The following is a 23795-nucleotide window of genomic DNA, read 5'->3' on the forward strand; positions in this document are numbered from 1 at the left end:
GGCAGGAGCTGCGGTCCCGGGAGGAGGAGCTGACGCGGGCCGCCCTGCAGCAGAAGTCGCAGGAGGAGCTGCTGCGGCGGCGGGAACGGCAGCTGGCTGCGCGGGAGATTGACGTGCTGGAGCGCGAGCTCAACATCCTCATCTTCCAGCTCAACCAGGAGAAGCCCAACGTCAAGAAGAGGAAGGGGAAGTTTAAGAGGAGCCGCCTGAAGCTCAAAGACGGGCATCGGATCAGTTTACCTTCAGGTAGGATCCTGTCCCCACGTTCCCTAAGACTTGTGTGGTCATCTCCCCCGTCCACTTCTTTGTTTTCATCAGAACTGGGGGAGTGAGATTGTAAAGCATGGAATGAATGAGCATCTTCATCTCTTGCTTCTGTTGGTGGTCATGACAAAATGACGTAATGAGTCTTCACGCATGAAACAGCCTAGGGAGGGAGTGAGTGGCAGGGCACTGGATGTTGCATATCTGCCCCCAAGCATCCTCTCGTATTAATGGCGTCATTGACTTACTCCTTTGGAAATCAAAGCAGGATTCCTCTTTAGCTGACTGCACTGAGCCAGCACTACTCGGCATGGTGAAAATCCAGAACGGAACTATCTTACTCAAAATGTGTAAACAATTAAGAAACATGAAAACAATGAAGAAGTGATTTCTTTCACCCTACCCACTGCAAACTTTTCTCTAATCATAACAGGAAGAAAGGTGGAGTAAATTAAAAGATGCAAATTCAAGGTAAATGAGCAGCAAAGAGCTGATTATTTATTTGTGTATTTAACATTATGCAACAGTTAGGACTTCATTTCATTTGGGGAAAGAAAGTCAAATTGAACATTTAACTTAAAACAAACTTAGTACTTAGTACTTAATTTTTCAACCAAATCAAAGTTTTAAACCTGAGGAACCAGAGATATATTTTAATATTGTAATTTAAGCCAACTTTTCATTAGTCATCACACTGTTCGGCTACAATTACCTCTTTAAAATCTGAACATATTTAAGTTTTGTCACTGAGTTTATTGCTTCCACAAGGAGCTGGACTGTGACCTGGGGCACTGAGGTTGCCGTTCACACCCTCAGCAAAGTGTATCTAGTGCCTCGGTTACACGCCCACTTTCATCTGCAGGTTCAAAATCACGGAGGTATGAAAACGAACCAGTAATTCTAGGGAAGCTTTCAAAAATATTTTTAAACCATTTTGTTGATAACATAAGACGATCACATGTTAGGAGAAACGAAACGGAATAGAAAATAGCAAACGTTAATTTACGAAATTAAGTTCTTTAATGTTATGTGTTATACTTTGCTTAAGGGAACCCCAAATACTCTCCTGCCTGTGTTTTGCAATTTTTTTTTTCTGGCCATGCCACCACGTGGCTTGCAGGATGTTAGCTCCCTGACCAGCAATTGAACCTGGGCCACGGCAGTGAAAGAGCTGAGTCCTAACTGCTGGACCACCAGAGAACTCCCTGCAGTTCTTTCTAACAGGGAAGGATGGAGACAGAACAAAAGCTAGCTGCACCTGCATAGGATATGCAGTAATGTCTGTTTCTACCTATCTCTCTGTCTCTCTCTATATGCATGCCATCTTAGAGTGCTCTTTATGGATTCTAGCATTTTTCTGAGATGTTTGGTAACAGTGTGGAAATTTTATTTAAATAACAGTAACAACAGTTATGTTTTATATAAAGTATGTATAAATTGTCTTATAAAAATACTCCCTATAAAATCCGGGAAGCCTGGTAATGTACTGTGACTTTTTAGGTTCTGGCAGAAGTCCTCAATTGATCAGAAAAGTGCTGGAACGGGGTGGTCAGGAGCATACAGTATATACATTCTCGATTCTGTGGTTTGCTGAGGTGAGAACAGGCAGTGGGTCCATATTCATTTTACCTTCGACCTCTTTGGGAACAAAAAAAGGTACTTTTCCAGGTTCTCTTCTTTTTTCCTTTCGTTTTTTTTTTAAATTATTAATTAATTAATTAATTATTTTTGGCTATGCTGGGTCTTCAGTGCTGTGCCCGAACTTTCTCTAGTTGTGGCAAGCGGGGGCTACTCTTCATTGCGGTATGTGGGCTTCTCATTGTGGTGGCTTCTGTTGTTGCAGAGCACGGGCTCTAGGCACACGGGCTTTAGTAGTTGTGGCACGTGGGCTTAGTAGTTGTGGCGCAGGGGCTTAGTTGCTCCACAGCATGAGGGATCCTACCGGACCAGGGATCTAACCCATGTCGCCTGCGTTGGCAGGCAGATTCTTAACCACTGTGCCGCCAGGGAAGTCCCCAGGTTCTCTTCTGATGTTTGCTTTTAGCCATAGTATAACTTGAAGGACCACCCACTGGGCTGTCTGATATGTCAGACATAATATTTTCTTTATGACGAGGCTTCTGCTTTTAATATAAACAATAGGACAATTCAGAGAGGCACTCAGTGTGAGTTTTCCTCTCCAGTCCTGAGCTATGTCGGTGTTCTCCTATCTAATTGATATTCATTGACTCCCTTGTGAAACTTTGGTTGGGAGAGCTAATTGGAAACTGATGGAAAATAAAACTTGGGAAAAACAATGAAATCATTCCAGTGATTCTCTGATCTTCATGGGAGAGTGCTTAAATAAAATATCTCAGGATTCCTGAGGTGGTTCTTCTCAAATGTTGCTTGGCTAATACCTTGCATTTATTCAACACAAATTGAATATATTTGATTATTTTTGCTAGATTTGTATTATTCCTGGATTGTGCTATTTGCCTTTTCTCTTTCTGAGAATAAAGGGGACATTTTAGTTGCACATTTCTTCACCTTGTGCCACTTAATAAAAGATTCTAGTTAAAACGTAACCCAAAAATCTATTGCTAGAATCCTAATCCATTTTGAAGGAGTGAAATGCAGCTTCTGTAATTGCAGGTGGCAGTTACCTCTTCTGCCCACCAGATGGCGATACGTTGTTGTGACTGGTTCCATTAGGGAAACTATTTTTCTCATGAGAATCCCCTAGCTCTACATCCCACCCCACCACACACACACACACACACACACACACACACACACACACACACAGTTTACTTGCACAACATCCCAAAGTAGGGCACACATCCAAAGATCCAAGGAAAAGAATGATAACTATAAAAGTAATTATTTTTCTCCTTCAGGAATTTTGCTCAATAGAGAAAGCAGTGATTTGTACCTTAAGTTCAAGGGAGTTCGTGGATTCCGATATTATCATCTGTTAGAAAATCCTTTGGGTTAACAGATTTTAGTGCTATTTAACAGTACGTTATTAAAGAAGAAATAGCTGATAGGGTAATAGCTGATTGAAGGGTGGGGATACTTTCCTTCCAGCATCCCAAATTACCCGAACCCCTTTTGTAGGACTTTTCCCATGTGCAACTAGCTTAAAGAATTTCTCAGAAACATATTTGAGACGCCTGCAAACTGGCTCTTCATATTTATGCCCGTGGATCTTTCAAAACTTTGTTATTAAATGTGAATAATTATCTAATTCTTGTAATTTTGTTGGTGGTAGCTTTTAATCTTAGGGCTGTTCATAGCTGTGGTGACTTATTGCTGGAACACTCAAGTGTGTTATTCCTGCTGGCAGTCCTGCATAGCTACCAAATAAGGAAGATGCATGCTTGTAAAATGAGAGCATAATTTGAGTTTGTGAATTATATTTTGTGCATTATTGGAATTTCTAGAAAGAAAAAGAACAATCACGGCAGACATTTTTATATTGTTACCACTGTATATCACTGCCTATTATGTTTACATCGAACTACAGTTGTGTTTTTAGAACATATGAAACAGGGCAAAGAGGTTTCGAAGCTCTCAGAAGTCGGCATGTCTCTAAAGCCATGTTATTCTAACTTCAGCCACTGCAGAAGTACCAGAGACCTGCCACACTCACCTACTTTGCGCGCGTACGTGTGAGCGAGTGTGTACGTGCGTAGGGAGAGAAGGCAAAAGCCTCACCGGGACTCTTCAAAGAAGACTGCAACTTTCAGTGTAAAAATGATGATTCCCACTGAGCTGTGTCAGTGTCCTCAATGAAACATAAATATTGTCAGGGAAAATACAAGTACATGTTTACTCAAAAGCCTGTGGCCCACGTGATAACCTTCCATGAGCAGATACCTTGAGTACAGGTCTAGCAAGCAGTCCAGAGAAAAACTGGACATTGGCCAGGGCCCCTTAACAGTTCAGCCTAGGTGTTCCTAAATGTGTAGCTGGGACAGAGTCAACCTTTCTCTGTTTCACAAGGACAAGGATGTTTATCATAAAGAAGATTTTATTTATGTTTAAAGCACAAAGTGCCTTTTTTCCCCCTGAGTGAAAGTATTTACATTTTTTCAAAAGACCAAAAACACTCTGGATTGTAGGTATTGTTAAAATCCAGTCTTATGCCTTTGCAACTTGCTCTTGGCCTTAAAACCTCCTGTGCTGATTCCCTGCTCTGTGCCTGGCGTCTCTTCTCCCATCATTGATTCCCGTGGCTTGCTGTTCAGATGCCGTGACCTGGTTCTGGGTTCTAGTACTGAGGTCTGCAAGAGCACGCCCGCCTTCTGCTCTGGGCTGGCGGCTCCTTCTGTTGTAAAAATTTCCATTGTGTGCCGACAAATCACAGGGCTAGTGTATAAAGCACTTCAGTCTACACTGCTTCATATCTTTGGGTAAGAATGCTTCTTTCTTTTCCTACCTACTCCTCCTTCCCCCAGTTCAGTTAGTCATCTGTCCTGATGAACTGTTTTCTTGCATCCATTCTTTCCTTTCCTTAAACCACTCTGCCTGGTCAAATCTTTCCTACTTATGTAGATGGTAGGTGGATGAAGCCTCCCATCTGGTATGTCATTTCATTTGCTTTGTCTTCAAAACATGATCTCTGCCCCTATGTTACTTGTAATCTTTTTTATTATTATTATTATTACTGGAGTGTAGTTGCTTTGCAATGTTGTGTTAGTTTCTACTGTACAGCAAAGTGAATCAGCTATACGTATACATATATCCCCTCTTTTTTGGATTTCCTTCCCATTTAGGTCACTGCAAAACATTGAGTAGACCTCCCTGTGCTGTACAGTAGGTTCTCATTAGTTATCTATTTTATACATAGTATCACTATTCTATATATACCAATCCCCATCTCCCAATTCATCCCACCCCCTTCCCTTTTGGTATCCATACTTTGTTCTCTACGTCGGTGTCTCTATTTCTGCTTTGCAAAGAAGATCATCTATATCATTTTTTAGATTCCACACATATGGGCATATACCCAGAGAAAACCACAATTCAAAAAGTTCATGCAGCACTATTTACAATAGCCAGGTCATGGAAGTAACCTAAATGTCCATCGACAGATGAATGGATAAAGAAGATGTGGTACACATATACAATGGAATATTACTCAGCCACTGAAAGGAATGAAATTGGGTCATTCGTAGAGACGTGAATGGACCTAGAGACTGTCATAAAGAGTGAAGTAAGTCAGAAGGAGAAAAACAAGTATCATATAATATCGCTTGTAAGTTTGGAATCTTAAACAGAAAACATTCATTCAGCAAAGATTTGCTAAGCACCTCTCCTGTGCGAGGCCCTGTGCACATTTGGGGTGGATGTGGCAGTGATGGCAACTGACCCCCTCCTCCCCACCCAAAGAGCTGACATTGTATTTGGGGGGGGGGGGGAGTTAGGCTAATAATTAAACAAATGCTTCTTTTTTTGCTATAATTCTTAACTACTGTGAAGGAAAAGTCATATGACTGTGATTGGTGGAGAGGTGTCTCCTGGTCTAAGGAGACCACAGACGGCTTCCTCAAAAAGAAACACTTAAATTCAATTTTCAAAGTAGGAATTTACCAAATACGAGGGGAACAGGCAGGGAACACATGCAAAGAAACTTGTTTTCTTCCAGGAATTGAAAAAAGACCAGTGTGACTTGACTCTGCCCCCCCCGGTCCAAATCCAGCCTCCTGCCTGTTCTGTGTAGCTCACAAGCTGAGACTGGTTTATACACATTTAAATACTAGGGAAGATTTTCTGACATGTGAACAGGCAGGAAAGGTAAACTGCAGCGTCCGTAATAGAGTTGCGTTGGAACACGCGTTTATGTTTGTAGGAATGCTTTCTCGCCCCATCAGCAGACCATTTGGCCCATAGAAACTAAAGTATTTAATGTGTGGCACTTCTTAGGAAAAGTTTGCTGACCCCTGGTCTAGACCACGGTGAGTGATGGGAGAACAGGGCACAACGAGGCTGGGTGGCACAAGGAACCCAGACTCAGATTTGCAGGGGACTAAAGGGGATGTTATGATTTTGACCTGTAACTTTAAGAATGATGAGAAGCCTTTGACAAATTTTAAGCAGGGGGATGAAGTCAGACATACATTTTTAAAAATGCATCTGGCTTCTGTGAGGGAGACCAGAGGGGACAAACAGACATGTTGGAAGGTCGATTAAGGGATTGTGTCAAAACAAAAAACAAACAAACAAACAAAACAAAAACAAAGTTTCAAAGGGAGTTCCCTGGTGGTGCAGTGGTTAAGAATCCGCCTGCCAATGCAGGGGACACGGGATCGATCCCTGGCCTGGGATGGTCCCACATGCCTCAGAGTAACTAAGCCCGTGTGCCACAACTACTGAGCCCTCGAACCACAACTACTGAAGCCCGAGAGCCTAGAGCCAGTGCTCCGCAACAAGAGGAACCACTGCAACGAGAAGCCCGTGCACCACAACGAAGCGTAGGTCCCACCTGCCGAAACTAGAGAAAGCCTGTGCACAGTAACAGATGACCCAACACAGCCAAAAAAAAAAGTTAAAAAAAGAAAAAGGGATTGTAGCGGCCTCGGCGTGAAATGATGGTGGCAGCGGAAATGTAGAGAACAAAAAGTATCCCTGACGGGTATTGAGCATTTATGATGTCCTGAGCCCTGTACTAAGTATTTTCTGTACTTCTCTGTATTTAATTTTTCCTGACTGTCCTATGAAGTAGGAATAATTATTTTTTCCATTTTTGTCAGTGAAGGTGCTGTGACTTAGAGAGATTGCTTTCTCAAAATTCACATGGCTAGTAAGTGGTAAACAGGGATTCACATCTGGAGTTTGCTGATTCCAGAACCTCAAATATAAATTTCTCAACTATAACTCTAAGAAGAATATGTAACAGAATTTACAAGATATTTTGTGTTTGATTGGATATGGAGGGTCAGGGAGAACACAATATCAAGAAAAGTTTCAAATTTCTAGCATGAGCAATTGGATAGATGTCTTGCCTACCAAATTCAAACTCATTTCAAATAGATGGTTCTTTAAAGTCCTTTAATTTTCAAAAAGGCAAATTATAGCTCTCTTGTCAGTGTGAAATGAACATGTGTCAAAGATTTTATTCAACTTATTAATTGACAAGGAACCAATTAAAATTGGTTCACATCAGAATTTGAGGAGCTAGGTATTTATGGTCAATTTAATAAAGAAATGTTAGGATTAGATAGATAGACTAAGTACAGACCTAGTTAAAGCCCAGTATGGCCATAAATCATAGCCTTTGGGGTTTTCTTTTACACTAGACAGAAATCATTTGTATCATCACCAGACAAAATCTACTAGTTAACCTCTGCTCCTACTGAGTTACGAAAATAGCCAGTCAATAGAAAATCTGTTAGAGGTTAAGCTCAGCACTGCACTGAAAGAACATCCAGTAATTTCTTTTACCTGCTTCTAAGTTTCTGATAATTCTTCTGGCAGTTTACAGCGTTCCCAGACACCCTCCTCTTTCCTCTGGTAGTATTACTTTTCTTCCATATATTCCCATAGTTCTTGGCATATCTCTGACATGACAGCTACCCTATATTACAGTTAGGTAACAGTAACCATCGTTTGTAGGTACCTTGACCACAAAATGCTTTTAACTGTAGGCAGTGGGAGTTTCCCTTGACCCTGGCTGGGTCTGAAATTAAACTGAGAAAAAAAAAAGCCAGATCAACAGGGAGAAAGCATAAAAATGTACTTGATATAAGTTTCTGTGACTCGGGAGTCTGCATAAGAAAAGGAAGACCCAAAGAAACAGACCTGAATGCTGATGAAGGTTGATGAAGAGTGGACAGTCATGTAGAAATGTGACAGGTTAAGGAGTAAATGTTGGGGTAGCGTGTCCTGAACCCCACATAACGTATGTTTTCTGTTTTAATCACCAAGGCAATCCTGAGAGATGTCTGCTGTTCTATCCAACAACTGCAGAGATCGGCTCAGAGAGGCACCTTACTAGTTTGGGGTCCATAATTTGTTAGCAACAGAACCAGGACTCATTCAAACCCAGGGTGTCTCCTATTTCAGTTTTGTTTCCACTGTGTCAGACTGAATGAAGGTAACTCTCTTCCCAGAAGACTGTGAGTTGTACAAATACGCAGTAATAGTTCATTTCCTTGTGAGTGTGTGTCTCTCACTGTGCCTCTAACACATCATGACTCTGAGTCATTATTTATGGACTTGAACCCTGAATGGAAGATAAGTAAGAAACTAGGAACAGACTCTGAGATATACCATATTCTTACTGTCTGGCAATTTCTTTTTTTTTTTTTTTAATTTATTTTTATTTATTGGCTGTGTTGAGTGTTCATTGCTGCACACAGGCTTTCTCTAGTTGTGGCGAGGGGGGCTACTCTCCATTGCAGTGTGCGGGCTTCTCAGAGCAGTGGCTTCTCTTGTTGCAGAGCACAGGCTCTAGGCACGTGGGCTTCAATAGTTGTGGCACTTGGGCTCAGTAGTTGTGGCTTTCGGGCTTAGTTGCTCCACAGTATGTGGGATCTTCCCAGACCAGGGTTCAGACCCGTGTCCCCTGCATTGACAGGCAGATTCTTCACCACTGTGCCACCAGGGAAGCTGCTGTCTGGCAATTTCTGCTTTTATTGCCACATGCGAAAGATGGACTACAAAAATGACCTAAAACCATGGAATCTCAGTTCTCACTTTTTTCCCCCCATATCTGACAGATTTCCAGCACAAAATAACCGTGCAGGCCTCCCCCAACTTGGACAAACGGAGGAGTTTGAACAGCAGCAGCTCCAGCCCACCCAGCAGCCCTACCGTGATTCCCCGACTCCGGGCCATACAGCGTAAGTTTTCTCCCCATGGGGGGCTTTGAGCTGGATTTCTGTCACTAAATGACTTGGATTCAACTTAAGCAGACACGTTTTCATAGCTGGTTCTAACCATGTCCTATTTAGGAGTATCATAACTATTTGGAAAGCAAAATTTGGCCTTATCTTCCTTAGTCTAATTTTCTTGTCTTCACAATAAATGATTTTTAGATTCTCTGCCATTGGTGATGTGACCAGGCCACAGAGTAGAAAGTGAAATCATATCTTGAGACATTCTGTTAAACGCTTGCCTGCAGCATTTGCATAACCTAATTATATCAGTAGCATATTTATAGATATTTTGAAAACTGAAATCAGGAACTCAAGCTTTCTTCCATTTATTTCATTGTTTTGTAAGGAAAAAAATTTTGCTTTTTGAAACTTAGCTTTAATTTGGTCTGTATTGACCAGCCTAATGCAGATGGCCCCCTCTTACAGTGGTTCGACTTCGGGTTTTTTGACTTCATGATGGTGCAAAAGGGATACACATTCGGTGGAAACCGTACTTCGAGTTATGAATTTTAATCTTTTCCTGGGAAGTGATATGCGGCAGCTTCTTCTGTGGCGATGCTGGGCAGTGAGCCACAGCTCCTGTCAGCCCCGCCATCACGAGGACACACAGCTCCTCGAGTCACAACCACCCTGGACCCAGACAGCCACTCTGTTTTCCACTTTCAGTACAGCACTCAATAAATTACATGAGATGTTTGACTTTATTGTAAAATAGGCTTTGCATTAGGTGATTTTGCCCACCTGCAGGTGAATGTAAGCGTTCGGAGCACATGTGAGGTGGGCGGGGCTAAGCCATGGTGTTTGGTAGATCAGGTGTGTCAAATACATTTTCAACTTACGATGGTTTATTGGGATGTAACCCCGTCATCAGTCAGGGAAGATCTGTTCTTCAAAATGCCACTTAGGATTTTGGTTTCAGAGTGTTCAGCCTAGTGGAAGAAACACATTTACTAATTTATCTGACGTCCTCACAGAGTCTCAGACCCAAAGTGGACGTTTTTATCCCCTGTGTAGGTATGCCATGATGTTTTCAGTTGTGTCTTTAGAACTTCTGATATGTGGCTGGGTTGTTTTCTAAGGGTGTAGTACTAACAGCCAGTCTCCCCGGTGCCTCCCAAGCCAGTCATCAGTGCACAGCGGGGCCGGGGGGGGCGGCATATACCTGTGTCAGCAACGTGTGGGTGTTGGATGTGAGTGTAAACCTCCCTGCCAGGGAATGAAATAAGGCAAGACGTGGGGAAACTCACAGATGTTCAGATTTTAAAAGGTAGTTGTAGCCAGACAGTTGTGATGACAAAGAAAAGTTGGCTGAAATTCCAATTTTAAAATATACCTTTGTTCCTTAGGTTCAAAACTTTGATTTGGTTAAAAAATTAAGTACTAAGTTTGTTTTAGGTTAAATGTTCAATATGCCTTTTTTCCCCCAAATAAAATGAAACCCTAATTGTCACATCATGTTAAATACATGGATAAATAAATAATCAGCTCTTTATGGCTAATTTACCTCAAATTTATATCTTTTAATTTACTCCACTTTTCTCGCTATTATGATTAGAGACAGAGGTTTGCCAACAGTAGGGTGAAAGAAATCATTTCTTCACTGTTCTCAGGTTTCTCAATTGCTTACACATTTTGAGTAAGTTTTACAACGGATTTGATTCATTTTAACTTAAAAAAACTTTTAATTGGTTCATGAGTGATGCTGTCTGTTTAGTGACCTCAGATGAAAGCAATAAAACTTGGGCCAGGAACACGGTCTGTCGACAAGAAGAATTTGAAGACGTAAAAAGGAATTTCAAGAAAAAGGGTTGTACCTGGGGTCCAAATTCGATTCAAATGAAAGAAAGAACTGATTGCAAAGAAAGGTACGTGTGTGACGTCTGGTGGCATTCCAGTGTGTCCTGTGACCAACAGCAGTGCCTTTTACATATTGCACTGGCCAAACTTAACGTTTAAATTAGATTCAAATTAAGCCAAAGATAATTACGCAAAAGATACCTGAATATTAATGTAATTTCTAGGATGAGTTTATCACACTAAACTAATTATTATTTGGTTAAGCAGTTTAAAAAATTTCTCTGTCTCCCGTGAAGGTTTTATTTGTACTTGGTTAGCACTATAAAACACAGAGGGCAAATATGTTCTCTTTACTGCCTAAAAATATGGTTGGTGCATATCCACCCAAACCTGATTTGTGTGTCATGTCATTCTCTTGTAGAATAAGACCTCTCTCAGATGGCAACAGTCCTTGGTCAACCATCTTAATAAAAAATCAGAAGACCATGCCGCTGGCTTCATTATTTGTGGACCAGCCAGGTAAATGTGCTTCAGGAAACGGGATTTGTTTGAGTTAGACATAGCATCTGAGTGTTCTAGAAGTGATGTCGGGAAGGTTAGCAGCACTGCCTGTGCTGAGTTGTGGCCTTGCTACAGTAAGCTTACAAGTCATCTTCTGTCCTATCCATCTTCGTGGCGGAAAGTCATTAGTCTCCACATTGTGTATCAGGAATTTCTAACTCCGATTCTTTACCAAAAAAATGGGTATAAGTTATTCTACAGGACCAAATTAATTTAGTATAGGGAATAGTAGATGTGAAAATGTAGGCACCCTGAAATTCTGCTGAGACTATATTCCCACCCCCTGACATGATGAGATATCATCAAGCAAGTTAGCTGTGGAAAACCGCTGTTGGAGAGTGTTACATTGGAATCTCTAATTTAAATGAATCATCATTGTTTTCAGTGTTCCGTATTCCTATTCAATATTCAGATATTAAAAGATGGAAGAGAGATGAAAGTTGTTGAAAATTTTCAATGGTGGTTACCACCAAAGAAAAGGAAACTGGTCTTTATCCTTGACAATATAAGGTACTGTGGTCAAATTAGAGACGTTTTAGCAAAACATGCTATAAACTTCTTGAATTTATCTTCAGTGCTATGCTGTTTTGCAAGCACCTATCACTTACTGTCCATGTTTAGTTTTCTTCTTCTGTGGTATCACGAGCATGGGGTTTCAGCATAAATATCTCCATACATACATTCAGGTAATACCCAAGTGAGTCCTAAAAGGACCATTTGATCTTTTGTAGACATTGGTTATATCCACCTTGGTTTGTGGGCTGCAGATGCATGCCATCAGCCATACGACGTCTAGGAAAGATTGTGATGGACCAGTTCATGACAGCTCAGGGGAAAAGTGAGGCAAAGGAAGTGCTCCGTGTGCTTTGAAACCTATGACTTTAGCTTGTCAACAGCGTTTACCCTGTTGTTGCTTTTTAAGAAAATGATGGATTAATAATTTATTTGTTACATATACCAAACATTCAACCCATCAAAGTGCAGTTCATGCCTAGTCGATGAAGGCGCTATTTGGGGAAGACCCCTCACAAGGTGAAACCCGCAGGGATGCTCACAGCCAGCTGTGACCTGAAAGGAGAAAAAGGAGGAAACCAAACGACACCAGAGAGGCTTCAGCGGAAGCTGAGATCACATGTGGGAAGATGGGCAGTGTCAGGCCGTCTTAGTGCCAGGCAGGATTTTGAGAAAGAGTTGTCTGAGGGAAATGGGAAAGTGGAAGGAGGACGCGGGGAGAAAGAGGGCAGAGGAAAGACACTGATGGGAAGAGCACGGGCTTGTTGGGAGAAAAGCTGGTGTCTGGCTGGTCTAGAGAACTGAGCACATTTTAGGTGCAGTGGACATGAGGCTGCAGAAATCACTGGTGGCTCTGTCAGTGATGCTGTGAACACCAGATGAGAGAGTTCATCGTTTCAGTTGTTCACGGTTGAGCCCTGAGAGATGAGATTTATAGCTTCCTCTCCAGTAGTAAAGTAAGTTACCTTTTGGGGCTCTAACCTCTGGAGAACCTTCCTCTGATGCGGGACTCCCACACTTCAGTGACGGCTTGTTGAAACAGGCTGCTGGGCGCTCCCGTAGTCCGGAGTCCGCCAAGAACTCACTGACCTGTGCAGGACGGCTCCTGTGGCAATGGGGCACGGCCCGCTTATCTAGGTCAGGCCAGCACACCTTCTGTCTGACGTGTCCTCCTGCCTCTGTGGGTGCGTGTGCATTTCTGTATCTTGATGACTTTGTTTCTAGAGAGGTTTCTATTTTCCATGCCAACGAAGAAACGCTTCCTGAAGGACAGGAAACAGCAGAGGACTTGCCTGTTCCCCTGCAGGGAGCCTCCGTCACTGCACCCTGGACGCCCCTTCCTTAGGGTCCTCCTGGACAAACTGTCTGCTGAACTGAAAAGGACTCCATGTGTTTTGATTTAGAATACGTATTTATTAGATTTCAGCCTTGTTTTTACAGTATAGTTTGCGTGGTTTTTACTATACAGTGGTCCTAGCGTGTGTGTATTTATACTTCTACGTAGGTGCTTGTGAAGAGCCAAGAGTTGCCCCTGATGGATTGGAACACAGAAAACCAAAGCAGATAAAATCGCCAAGTCAAGCCTACGTTGATCTACCTCTTTGGAAAGATGGCCAGAGAGAGACCCCGGTGGAACCCGAAAGCTGGGAGGAGGGAACCCCCGTGAGCCCTGCGGCCGGCACTCCTCATGGGACCCCTCCCAACAGCCTGAGCAGATGCCCCCAGAGGAGGAAGACGGAGTCTGCTCTGTACGGCTGCACTGTGCTGCTGGCGTCGGTGGCTCTGGGCCTGGACATCAGAGAGTTCACGAAAGCACAGGCTGCTGAAGACCCGTTGCCCAAGGAAGAAAGGAAGAAACGCGAGGGCCTCTTCCAGCGGGCACCTAAGTCCCGCAGCAGTGCCAGCCCCGCCACGAGGCTGCCCGCCACGGGCGAGGGGGCCGGCAGCCCACTCCCGCCCCCTCCATGCAGTGCCGCGAACCTCTTGTCCATGCCTTCTCTCTCCACCAAGTGCCTGCTGCAGCCCGACGGCGAGGATTCCTTCGAGAGCAGCACACACGTCCCTTGTGACCTCCAGGTGCCCACTCTAGATCCTTGCCCTGCCTTTGGAGCGCGGGGTCGGGAGCCAACCCCCATGCCAGGACTGGAGGCCGGTCGTGGTGTGTGGGGACACCTGCCTCCCTCCTTTGTGGAGCCGACACGTGGGGACGTGCCTTACGCTGCTTCTTCAAAAGAAAGAGCAGCCTGTCACCGACGGACCATGTCTGATGGAAGTGCTTCTCAGCCCCCAGGTAGGCTGCATTCGTGGGAGAAAGTACCAGACACCCCTGTAGAGATGAGAATGTAAAATTGTGTGGCTCTCTGATTTTATCTTTTCAAGGCAATTACTTTTACAAACTTGTTTTCACTGTTCACACAAATCTTTGAATTTTACCCTACTCTTTTAGTGGGCTTTAACTATCATTTGGATTCTTAGAAAAGTATAATTAAATTTCAGTAACTTAGATACATAATAGTGTATTAAAACAGAAAGAGCCTGTGGAGAATAACTGCCCCCAGGTCCTCATGGTAGGAAGACCGTCATTTGCCCAAATCTGAGCCAATAATTAGTGGGAGAGCTGGGGCCAAAACTGGTCGTCTGACCTCCCCGTGGTACCATGTCTTCCGCATCACCTGGCTTTGCCGTCCAATTTACGTTGAGATTGAGTTTAGGGGGAATAAAAATCACATGGACAGTAAATGCTGTGCAGGGATCGACTCTTATTCCTTTTGTATATAAAGAGAATTACAGCCACCTCAGCTGTAGAGCATGAGGGTTAAGTGAGATAATGTCTGTGAAAAATGCTTTTTAGATTATAAAGTGTTACACAAGTGTTGGTTATAATGTATATTAAAGCTGAAACCGCTTTCATGTGCTTTATCCTTTCCTTTATCTCTTTAAGTGCTACACCTAGATAAGATTTTTTTTTCATATTACTGTTTATTGTCTTTCGATAAATTGGTTTATTGCTCTTTTATAATGCAGTAGAGTATTAGTAATTTACAGTTGCACATGGTGAAATCCCAGCACAGTAATCACAGAAGAAGCCATTCTTTTTTCTTAATTTGAAGCCAGTAATTATTTGCTAGAGTGGTAATAAGTCAGTTCTTCAGAACAAAAAAAAGGGAAGGTGTAACATGTAAAAACATAGCTGCTGTCTCATTTTCGTTAATTTTTTCAAACCATCATCTGGGAGTGAATTGAGTCACATTCACCATTATTTTTAAGTCTTACCTTTAGTCCAGTCTAAGCCATTGTGAAATCTGTCCTATTGGTAAGACAGTTCCAATGCGCGTTATCCAAAGCATATGATGATTTAGCTCTTTACAGGCGCAGTTTCCATAGGCTCAAGCAATCTTTCCAACCTTGTAGTACTTTTCCATAAAAACATCCTATCGTAACAGATGAGATTTGTGTTCCGGTTCTTTCGTCGAAGCTCACTTTAAGATGCTCACCTAAGTGAAGTCATCTGGTTATTTTCCTTGATACTCATGGATTTCGAAGTCACTGTCTCTCTAATCACACACTGTCTTTGCCTTCTCAACCAGCTGGAGCAGCTCTCATCTCAGCCCCCGGAGCCTCGGAACTGCACCCTGAGTGGGTTTGGGGGATGTCCCCCTCCCCATCTGGACCTTGTAGTGACCTGCCAAGTGAGGCCCCGCCCGAAAAACAGAGAGCTGTCCACATGGTGCCTCTGCCTCGCCCTCCCCCGCTAAGAAGCCGGCTAGGTGCCCCGAAGGCCTTCCCGCCGAGAACAGAGTCTCAGCCTGCACAGGCAGGCCCTGTGGTGGGTGGTCCAGAATCAGCCCCTGACTGTCCCCTCGGCGCCCAGGAGAGAACTAAGCCCCACGTGCCTTCCTTACTGGATGCCGACGTGGAAGGTCAGAGCACGGACTGCACGGTGCCTCTGTGCCGGATGAGGAGCAGAACGAGCCGGCCGTCCCTGTACGAACTGGAGAAAGAATTTCTGTCTTAAGTGCCTTATGTTGTTCAAGCATTTCTTTTTGTTTGTTTGTTTGTTTTAAGGTGAACAAATGAAAACAATGTGTCTACCTTTGAATTGTTTCATGCTGCTGTGTTTTCAAAGCTGCGGCCATGTTACTCCAGTAATGGAGGTCTAACTTCTCCAAAAATATGTGATTGCTGTTGGCTGACTGTATTGTTATTCCACTGGATTCTTACCTAGTAACTTGAAATACTACGTACTTGTAAAAGAAATGTGCGACAGTGTAAATCTGTGTTTAAGCACAATTTTAAATGCTTTGTTTGTCCCCGTATATATCACTATCTGTTAGTACACACAGAAATTGTAATGATTGCACCATTTTTGTTTCCTCCCTTCCTGTTTCCTTCCTTTTGTTTTCTATTTTCCTTTCCCTTTTTCTCTCTTCTCTTTATTCAATTTCTTTCCTTTTTTTTTTTTTTTTTTTGTTATTTGTGCAACAGAAAGCCAAGAGTAACATGATATTAGTAAGTAAAGGTGTCTATTTAAAAAAAAATTTGATGACTAGAGTAGATGCAGAGTCCGATTTCAACTACCTAAACCAGCAGTAGGCTTATAATGCATCAGTATGTCCAAATCTTATCTAAAATATGCAATATTTCTCTCTTTGAGGAAATTTTACTGAATGTAACTTGTAAAAGTTTTAATGAATGTAACTTCTAAAAATTTTATCCATTAGAACTCCAAAAGAGATTTTTTAAAAAGTCAGTCATTGACACTTGACTCAGACCATACTGTGTGCAGCTGAGAGGCACTAACCTGTGTGTTCTCCCTGTAGAAGGGGTCTTCTTCATCAGTAGCCATTGACTGGGTATTCAGACGTGTAAAGCTTTTCCTTTTGTCATAGAGTTTTCAAAATTTAACCTATACAACACACGTGTCGTGTGCCGAAGAAAATTCACGTTATTTAATTTTATTTTCCTGTATGTAAGTGTATCATCACCCTAATACTCTCAAATACAGTCAGAAACACTGTCAGGTTAAGAAACAGCAGTACTGTTAGAATTTAAATGTTTTAAAATGTTTATTTCACATTTCACTTAATTGTGGATAAATGTTAGGTATCTGTTGGGTAAGATAAGCTGATATGGTAGAAAGGAGAAATATAAGTTTTCAGATGTGGATTTATAAAGTGAATCTTTGGATAGCAGATCAGGTTTTTAAGTGATTTTAAATTATTTTATGAGCCACTTTTATAAATTATACAGATATACAAATAAACTACTGAGTTATTAAGCTACTGAAATGGCCATCCAAGAGCTTGGTAAACTTGCCTGGGTTCTGTCATTAAATCTGTTATGCTTCTCTCACTAGAATATGGTTATTCAAATGACACGCAATAACTGTTTTCCCTCCAGTGAAAAACTTTAATGGCAAACATTACTTGATATTTCATTTAAAATTTTACCTTGGGGGCTTCCTAGGTGGCGCAGTGGTTGAGAATCCACCTGCCAATGCAGGGGACACGGGTTCGATCCCTGCTCCAGGAAGATTCCACATGCCTTAAAGCAACTAAGCCTGTGCGCCACAACTATTGAACCTGTGCTTTAGAGCCTGTGAGCCACAACTATTGAGCCCATGTGCTGCAACTACTGAAGCCCACGCGCCTAGAGCCCGTGCTCTGCAACAAGAGAAGCCACAGCAATGAGGAGCCTGTGCACCACAACGAAGAGTAGCCCCCACTCACCGCAACTAAAAGAAAGCCCATGCACAGGAAAAAAGACCCAACACAGCGAATAAAATAATTAATTAAAAAAAAACAATTTTACCATGGTTAAGTTTTCTGAATAACTGAAAGGTCAGTGATTTAAATTAAACCAGGTGTGATAAAACATCTACTGATAGTAGAAAAAAAAGGGAAATGATATTATTTGGCCATTTTGGGACCTCTTAGTCATCTCACGAGTATGTTCCTGCAAATGATGAACAGGGCATGAAAAGATGATATTAACTAAGTGCATTTTGCCTTAAGGAAATTCTTGCAGCAAAATCTCAGGTACATTTTGTGGTGTTATGGTCCATTCTGTGATTTGGCTTCACTTTTGGGTGGTTGAATTATGTAACAGAGATTTGGTTTCCTCAAAATCATATCATATTTAAAACTGGTTGGTGTCTTCATCCTCAGTCACTTGGAGGCATGTAGCTTCCAGCTAAAAGTAAGTGAAATACATGCCTACAGTAATACATGAAACACAAAATATAGAAACTATGTTTTCAGTTTTGCTTCTACCAAAACATCGTGTGTGTGTGTGTGTGTGTGTGTGTGTGTGTGTGTGTGTGTGTGTGTGGCACTTTTTGTGAGGGTGGGGGAGTGATGGGTGTCTGTCTGGTCCCTCTACTCTGTTCCTGTTCCTGTTTAGCTTTATTTTAGTCAACTCTACATTGTGATGAATTTAGAAATGAAGCTGTATTAAGAAGATAATTTTGATATAAGGACTGAATCTCACATGTTACTGCAGATAGTTATTTTTTGCTGAGATCTGTTGTATATTTGCGATTTTCTATGTGTATAGGTACACTTAGTGGAATCTGGTTATTTATTTTCATGTAGACTTACTAGCTCACTGAAAGATAAATGAAGCTGATTACTATTAGTCAACAATTAAGGTGCTCCCACTGCAGAGATTTGAGGCCTGGGCCTGATACGCTGTATTATGAAGCTTTGTGACTGAAAAAGATGTTTACATACGTTGTCTATTTTTTTAATAAACTTTTTTTAATAGCTTGTCTATTTGCTCAGTGGCTTTGATCTACTCCTAATGATTGTGACTGTAGTTTGTAATGGTTTATTTTGTATTTGAAAAGGAAAATATGTTAATAAAGGTTATTAATAAGCCAGGTATTAACCTGCTAAATTCATTAAACTGAAAGGATCATGAAATGAATCATGGGGTTAAATATCTTTTGTAAAGTATAATGAAATACTTTATTTAAAATGTTTGGTTTATATGTGCATTGAAATGTTGCATCTCATTGTGACAATTTTGTAACTGCAGCTTTTCAGAAGGCACATTTTGGCAGCGTGAATTACTGTAGGAAGCAAATCTCAGTTGATGCTAGGGCATGGTGATTAATGAGACGTTAATTATTAGCATGTTTAAATCAGAAGAATTTCAGAAACCACCTAACGTCTGGCGATTCTTGGTAAGCAATAAAAACTTGGGTGAATTAGAAAAGTAGATGATAGCATTTCATGCGGATACATGCAGATCCTGTCCTATAAGAGGGAGAAAAACTTAACATCTGTTGTATATCTGCTAAGTGTCAGGGACTCTCCTAGGTGCCCAGATAAGACACTTTCTGTAATTCTCTTTACTATAGTTTGTGAGGTAGATAGTAGTATCCCTATTTCATTAGCTATGAAACAGGCACAGAGAATTTTGATAAATTCCCAAAGACTCACCACCTATTCACACCTGTTGTAACCATACATACAGTATAAAAGATGGAGACTTCTGAAGGGTAACTTTGTAAGTGGAATCCAAAGCTAAGGTAGTTTTTCATTCATCAGAAAGTTCAAAATTCTAGAAATGGATGAGTACTTACTGAAAAACAAAGCTAACAGTGGTTAATATGGTGGGATACTTCCTAAGTGATTGTAAAATGAAATAGAAGGTACTAAAACCTGCATATCTAACAGGTCAACTCAGAAAAAAGGAGTGTTCTGTTTGATGGGTTTATAAATATGGTGAAATTATTTAAGAACTGCAATATAAATATGAAATAATTGGGCTTAAGCTGTCTGTACTCTTCTGAAAAGCTCAACGTGCTAAAACAGTGACAGCTGAGGCTTTTATGAATAAAACAAAGTACCATACAGTGGAGCAAAAATTAGTTGTTTTTTAGCAAAAAATAAGTGAATTAAGGACTTTCCATATACTGACAGACTCATTAAGTGGCTACCGTGATAGCCACTGGGAAAGACTAAAGGGATTCAGTGAGAACAAGAGAGATACCACCTGTGTACTTTGCTGCATGGTTCTTAAGCTCTAGTAAGAAAGACATTGAATGAGAAGCTAAGCAGGGCCAGCTTCATGGGTTTGGCTTGGGCTTGACACTCAGAATGTCCCTGAACTTGGTTTTACTGCTTTGCTAATTGACAGTCTTGAAATCCTTAAGAAATTTTGAACAGGGGTCCCTCATTTTTATTCTGCAGTGGGTCCCACAAATTATGTGGCCAAGCCTGACTACAAGTGACATGAGTGTTATAGAAGGTGAAGTAGTTGCTTCTCAGGTAGCACTAGCAGAGCAGATCTAACCTGGGGGGTTCAGAGAAGGCAGCTGAAGAAGCCAGGACCTCTGCTGGGTGAGAGGTGCTCCCTCCAGAGTCACTAGCTTGTGACTCGAGTCATGTTTCTCTTGATAGTCTCCAGATGTTCTCTTTACCTTGCAGCATTTTTACCACGGTCTGTCTTGGTGTGGATCTCTTTGTATATAGTGCACTTGGAGTTTGTTTATTTTCTTGGGTGTGTGGTTTTTTCCAGCAAATTTGGTGTCTTCAGTCATCATTTCTTCAAATATTTTTTCTGCTCCTTTTCCTCACCTGGGACTCTCCTTACCCATGTATTGGTGTGCTTAATGGTGTCCCACATTTCTCGGAGGCTCTGTTCATTTTTTATTCTTTTCTCTCTTTTTTTCAGATTACATAATCTACATTGATTTCTCTTCAAATTCTCTTACCTTTCTTCAGTTCCAATCTACTGTCAAGCCCCTCTAGTGACTTTTTTCATTTTAGTTATTGAATTTTCAACTCCATCATTTCCATTTGACTCTTTTTTAAAATGTTATCTCTTTGTTGATACTCTCTTTTTGATGAAACACTGTCATCGTGCCTTCCTTCTTCAAGCATCTTTTTCTCTAGTTCATTGAACAAACTTACAATGGCAGCTTTGAAGTCTATTAAATCTGAGATCTGGACCCTTTCATAGCCCGTCTCTGTTGCCTCTGTTTTTCCCAGTGTATGGGCCATGCTTTCCTGTTTCTTTGTATGTCTCATTTTTTTGTTGAAAATTGAACATTTTAGGTAACACATTGTCTCTCCAGGTCTTGATTTTGTTGTTTGCCTGTTTGTTTAGTGATTTGGCTAGGCTATTTTAGTGAACTCTCTTCCCCTACAGTAATGAAGCCTTTGGTGTCACTCCTCAGCAGGTTCAGCCTTGAGGTGCACACAGCTACCTTGGAATGACACCGTCTGAGCACAGCTCTCGTGAACTATCTCTTCCTGCGATCTCTCTGTTGAGCTGTCTGCTTCACTTGGTATTACAGCCAGCTGTTAGGCTTCAATAATTGCTAGCTGATTACTCTGTTTTTATTATGCCCTGGGGCACAAATTCCTCTGCAGCCTATTCCAATTAATTTCGAGCAGGAATGATTTGAGGGCCAGTCTTTAAGGCTTGTTCTGACCCCAGGTGGGCTCTTTTCAGCTGCCTCTTTGCCTGATTCTCTCTGGTGAGCTGGCTGGACTATGGTTTAGCTTCTTGCTCTTAATTAAGAGGCATGGGGGTTTCTGAGAGTGCCCTTAGGCTTGAACTTGCCCACACTCTGTTTCAAATGAAGTCAGTTCCTTTGGTGAGAGCTTTGTAGCTCTCTTCTTGTGTAACGCCTCTCGCCCTGGGCAGTGTATCCGAGCACTGGGCACTGGGTGCAGTGGTAACTTGTGGTCTTCTTGGCTTGCTTCTCTCAAAGTAGATAGAACCTCTGCCCTCCAAGTGCACTGGTGTGAGGGCATTTAAGAAGCCAGCATTCTGGGACTTCCCTGGTGGCGCAGTGGATAAGAATCCACCATCCCAATGCAGGGGGCCCAGGCTTGATCCCTGGTTAGGGAACTAGATCCCACATGCATGCTGCAACTAAGTTCGCATGCCACGACTAAGGAGACTGCCTGCCGCAACTAAGACCCACACAACCAATTAATTAATTAATTAATTAATTAATTAATTAATAATAAAAGAAGGCGAAGAAGAAAAAGAAGCCAGCATTCTCACTGGGATAGAGCCTCCATCCTGTGTGTGGGGTCTGGATGGAGAAAGGGAGCCCTTGACCTCTCAGTCACATTCCCAGGAATTTAGCCTCTTAAACATAGAGTTGGAGGAGATAAGAAAGGCTGGTGTCTTGTGCCTCCCAGTGAAATACCTTCTCCCTTGACTGGGAGCTGATGGGGGGTGGGGGTGATCCTATGTTTTTGGCCAAACCTGACTGGAATGGAGCTTCTGTCAGGCTGGGCTGGGTCAGGGTGAAAGGGCAGGTGGGAGGGAGCAGGTCATAGCTCAAATGTCAGGCTCACTGTTCTTACCAATATTTAGTATATTCTTTTTGAATAAATATTTTGTTATTTGCTGTATGCCCTTAAGACAATTTCCAGAGACTTAAAAAAACGAAAAAAACAAAACACTTAAGATAGCTTTCAGCAGTTGTGCTTGTTTCCTTGTGGAGTGGAAACGAGCTCTTCCTTCCAGAGCTCCTCATGCAGCCATCCCGTAATGTATCCTCTTTAATATTTTGCCCAGGTGCTCACTAACTCCTGAAGCATTTTCTCCCACTGGCTTATGTGACACCACACATCTAAATTCATGTTGTCTATCTCATGGCTCTAAATGCATTTCAAGGCAAGTCACTTTCAATTTTCTACCTCTAGCCCCATTCTAATCTTAGAGCCCCATCCGTACATTTCCTGCTGCTTATTTATCATCTCTTGGATGTCAAAGAGGCATTTCATCCTGAACCGTGGCCCAAATAAAACTCATGATTCACCCCCTTCCCTCAATTCGCTTTTCTCTAGTCCTCTGAGTAAACAGCACGGGCACCTAGCAGTTGGAGGCCTCCACTGACTAGTCTTTAAAGTAGCAACATCATGAATGCATTTATGTCACCTGTAGTTGTTCAGTAATTACTTATAGTATAATTGGATGAATCATTCCCATTTTACAGATGGAGAAACTGAAACTCAGAAAAATCAAGTACATTGCTGGATTGGAATCCAGTCTGAGTCCAGTCTATGCTTTTAGACCACAAGAAAATATTTCTTGAATGTTAAATAGTTGGTTTTCAATAAATGCTATTGTCTTTTTTTTCCTTCAGATCTTCACTGGAGTATAATTTCTTTACAATGTTCCAGTTTCTGCTGTACAACAGAGTGAATCAGCTGTATTTACACATATATGCCTTTATCCCCTCCCTCTTGAGCCTCCCTCCCAACCTCTGTATCCCACCCCTCTAGGTCATCACCAAGCATCAAGTTGATCTCATTGTGCTATGCAGCAGCTTCCCACTAGCCATCTATTTTACAATAAATGCTATTGTTAACATGCTGATGAAAGGATAAGTGAAAGAAAGTAATATAAACTATAGTTGGAATGGGACTTTGGGGATATTGTGAAGGACTTTTATTACTAGTCTAAAGATTTGGCACTGTATTTGACATTAAAAAAAACAATTACAGGTTTTAATTTGTAGTATATGTTAGGGTTCTCCAGAGGACCAAAATAAATAGGATGTACATGTATGTGTGTTAGAAGGAGGTTTATCTTCAGGAATCGTTTCACACGACCACAGGGGCTGGCAAGTTCGAGTTCTGCAGCCTAGGCTGTCAGGCTGGAGACCCAGGGGAGAGCGGATGCTGCAGCTTGATTCTGAAGGCTGTTTGGAGACAGAATCGTGAGACCCAGGTGTTGGCAGGGTTGGTCTCTCCTGAGGCCTCTCCTCCACTTGTACATCTTCTTCATGTTTCTTCCTATAGCCTTGCTTCTGTACATGCC

General features: G+C 41.9%; 1 protein-coding gene across 1 annotated transcript in view; it reads left to right on the forward strand.

Annotated features, from left to right (window-relative positions):
* MAP3K21 (mitogen-activated protein kinase kinase kinase 21) overlaps nt 1–18874 on the forward strand; it is a 51222-nt gene extending 32348 nt beyond the window's left edge. The window contains exons 5-10 of the mRNA XM_057735883.1: nt 6–246; nt 8970–9092; nt 10843–10993; nt 11347–11444; nt 13504–14289; nt 15587–18874. Of these exons, the coding sequence (XP_057591866.1) occupies nt 6–246; nt 8970–9092; nt 10843–10993; nt 11347–11444; nt 13504–14289; nt 15587–16014 (1827 nt within the window). The 3' untranslated portion in view covers nt 16015–18874. The remainder of the gene's footprint in view (nt 1–5; nt 247–8969; nt 9093–10842; nt 10994–11346; nt 11445–13503; nt 14290–15586) is intronic.
* The last annotated feature ends 4921 nt before the right edge of the window (nt 18875–23795 follow it).

This window comes from Hippopotamus amphibius, chromosome 5 (genome assembly GCF_030028045.1).
Source record: "Hippopotamus amphibius kiboko isolate mHipAmp2 chromosome 5, mHipAmp2.hap2, whole genome shotgun sequence".
Taxonomy (NCBI): Eukaryota; Metazoa; Chordata; class Mammalia; order Artiodactyla; family Hippopotamidae; genus Hippopotamus; species Hippopotamus amphibius.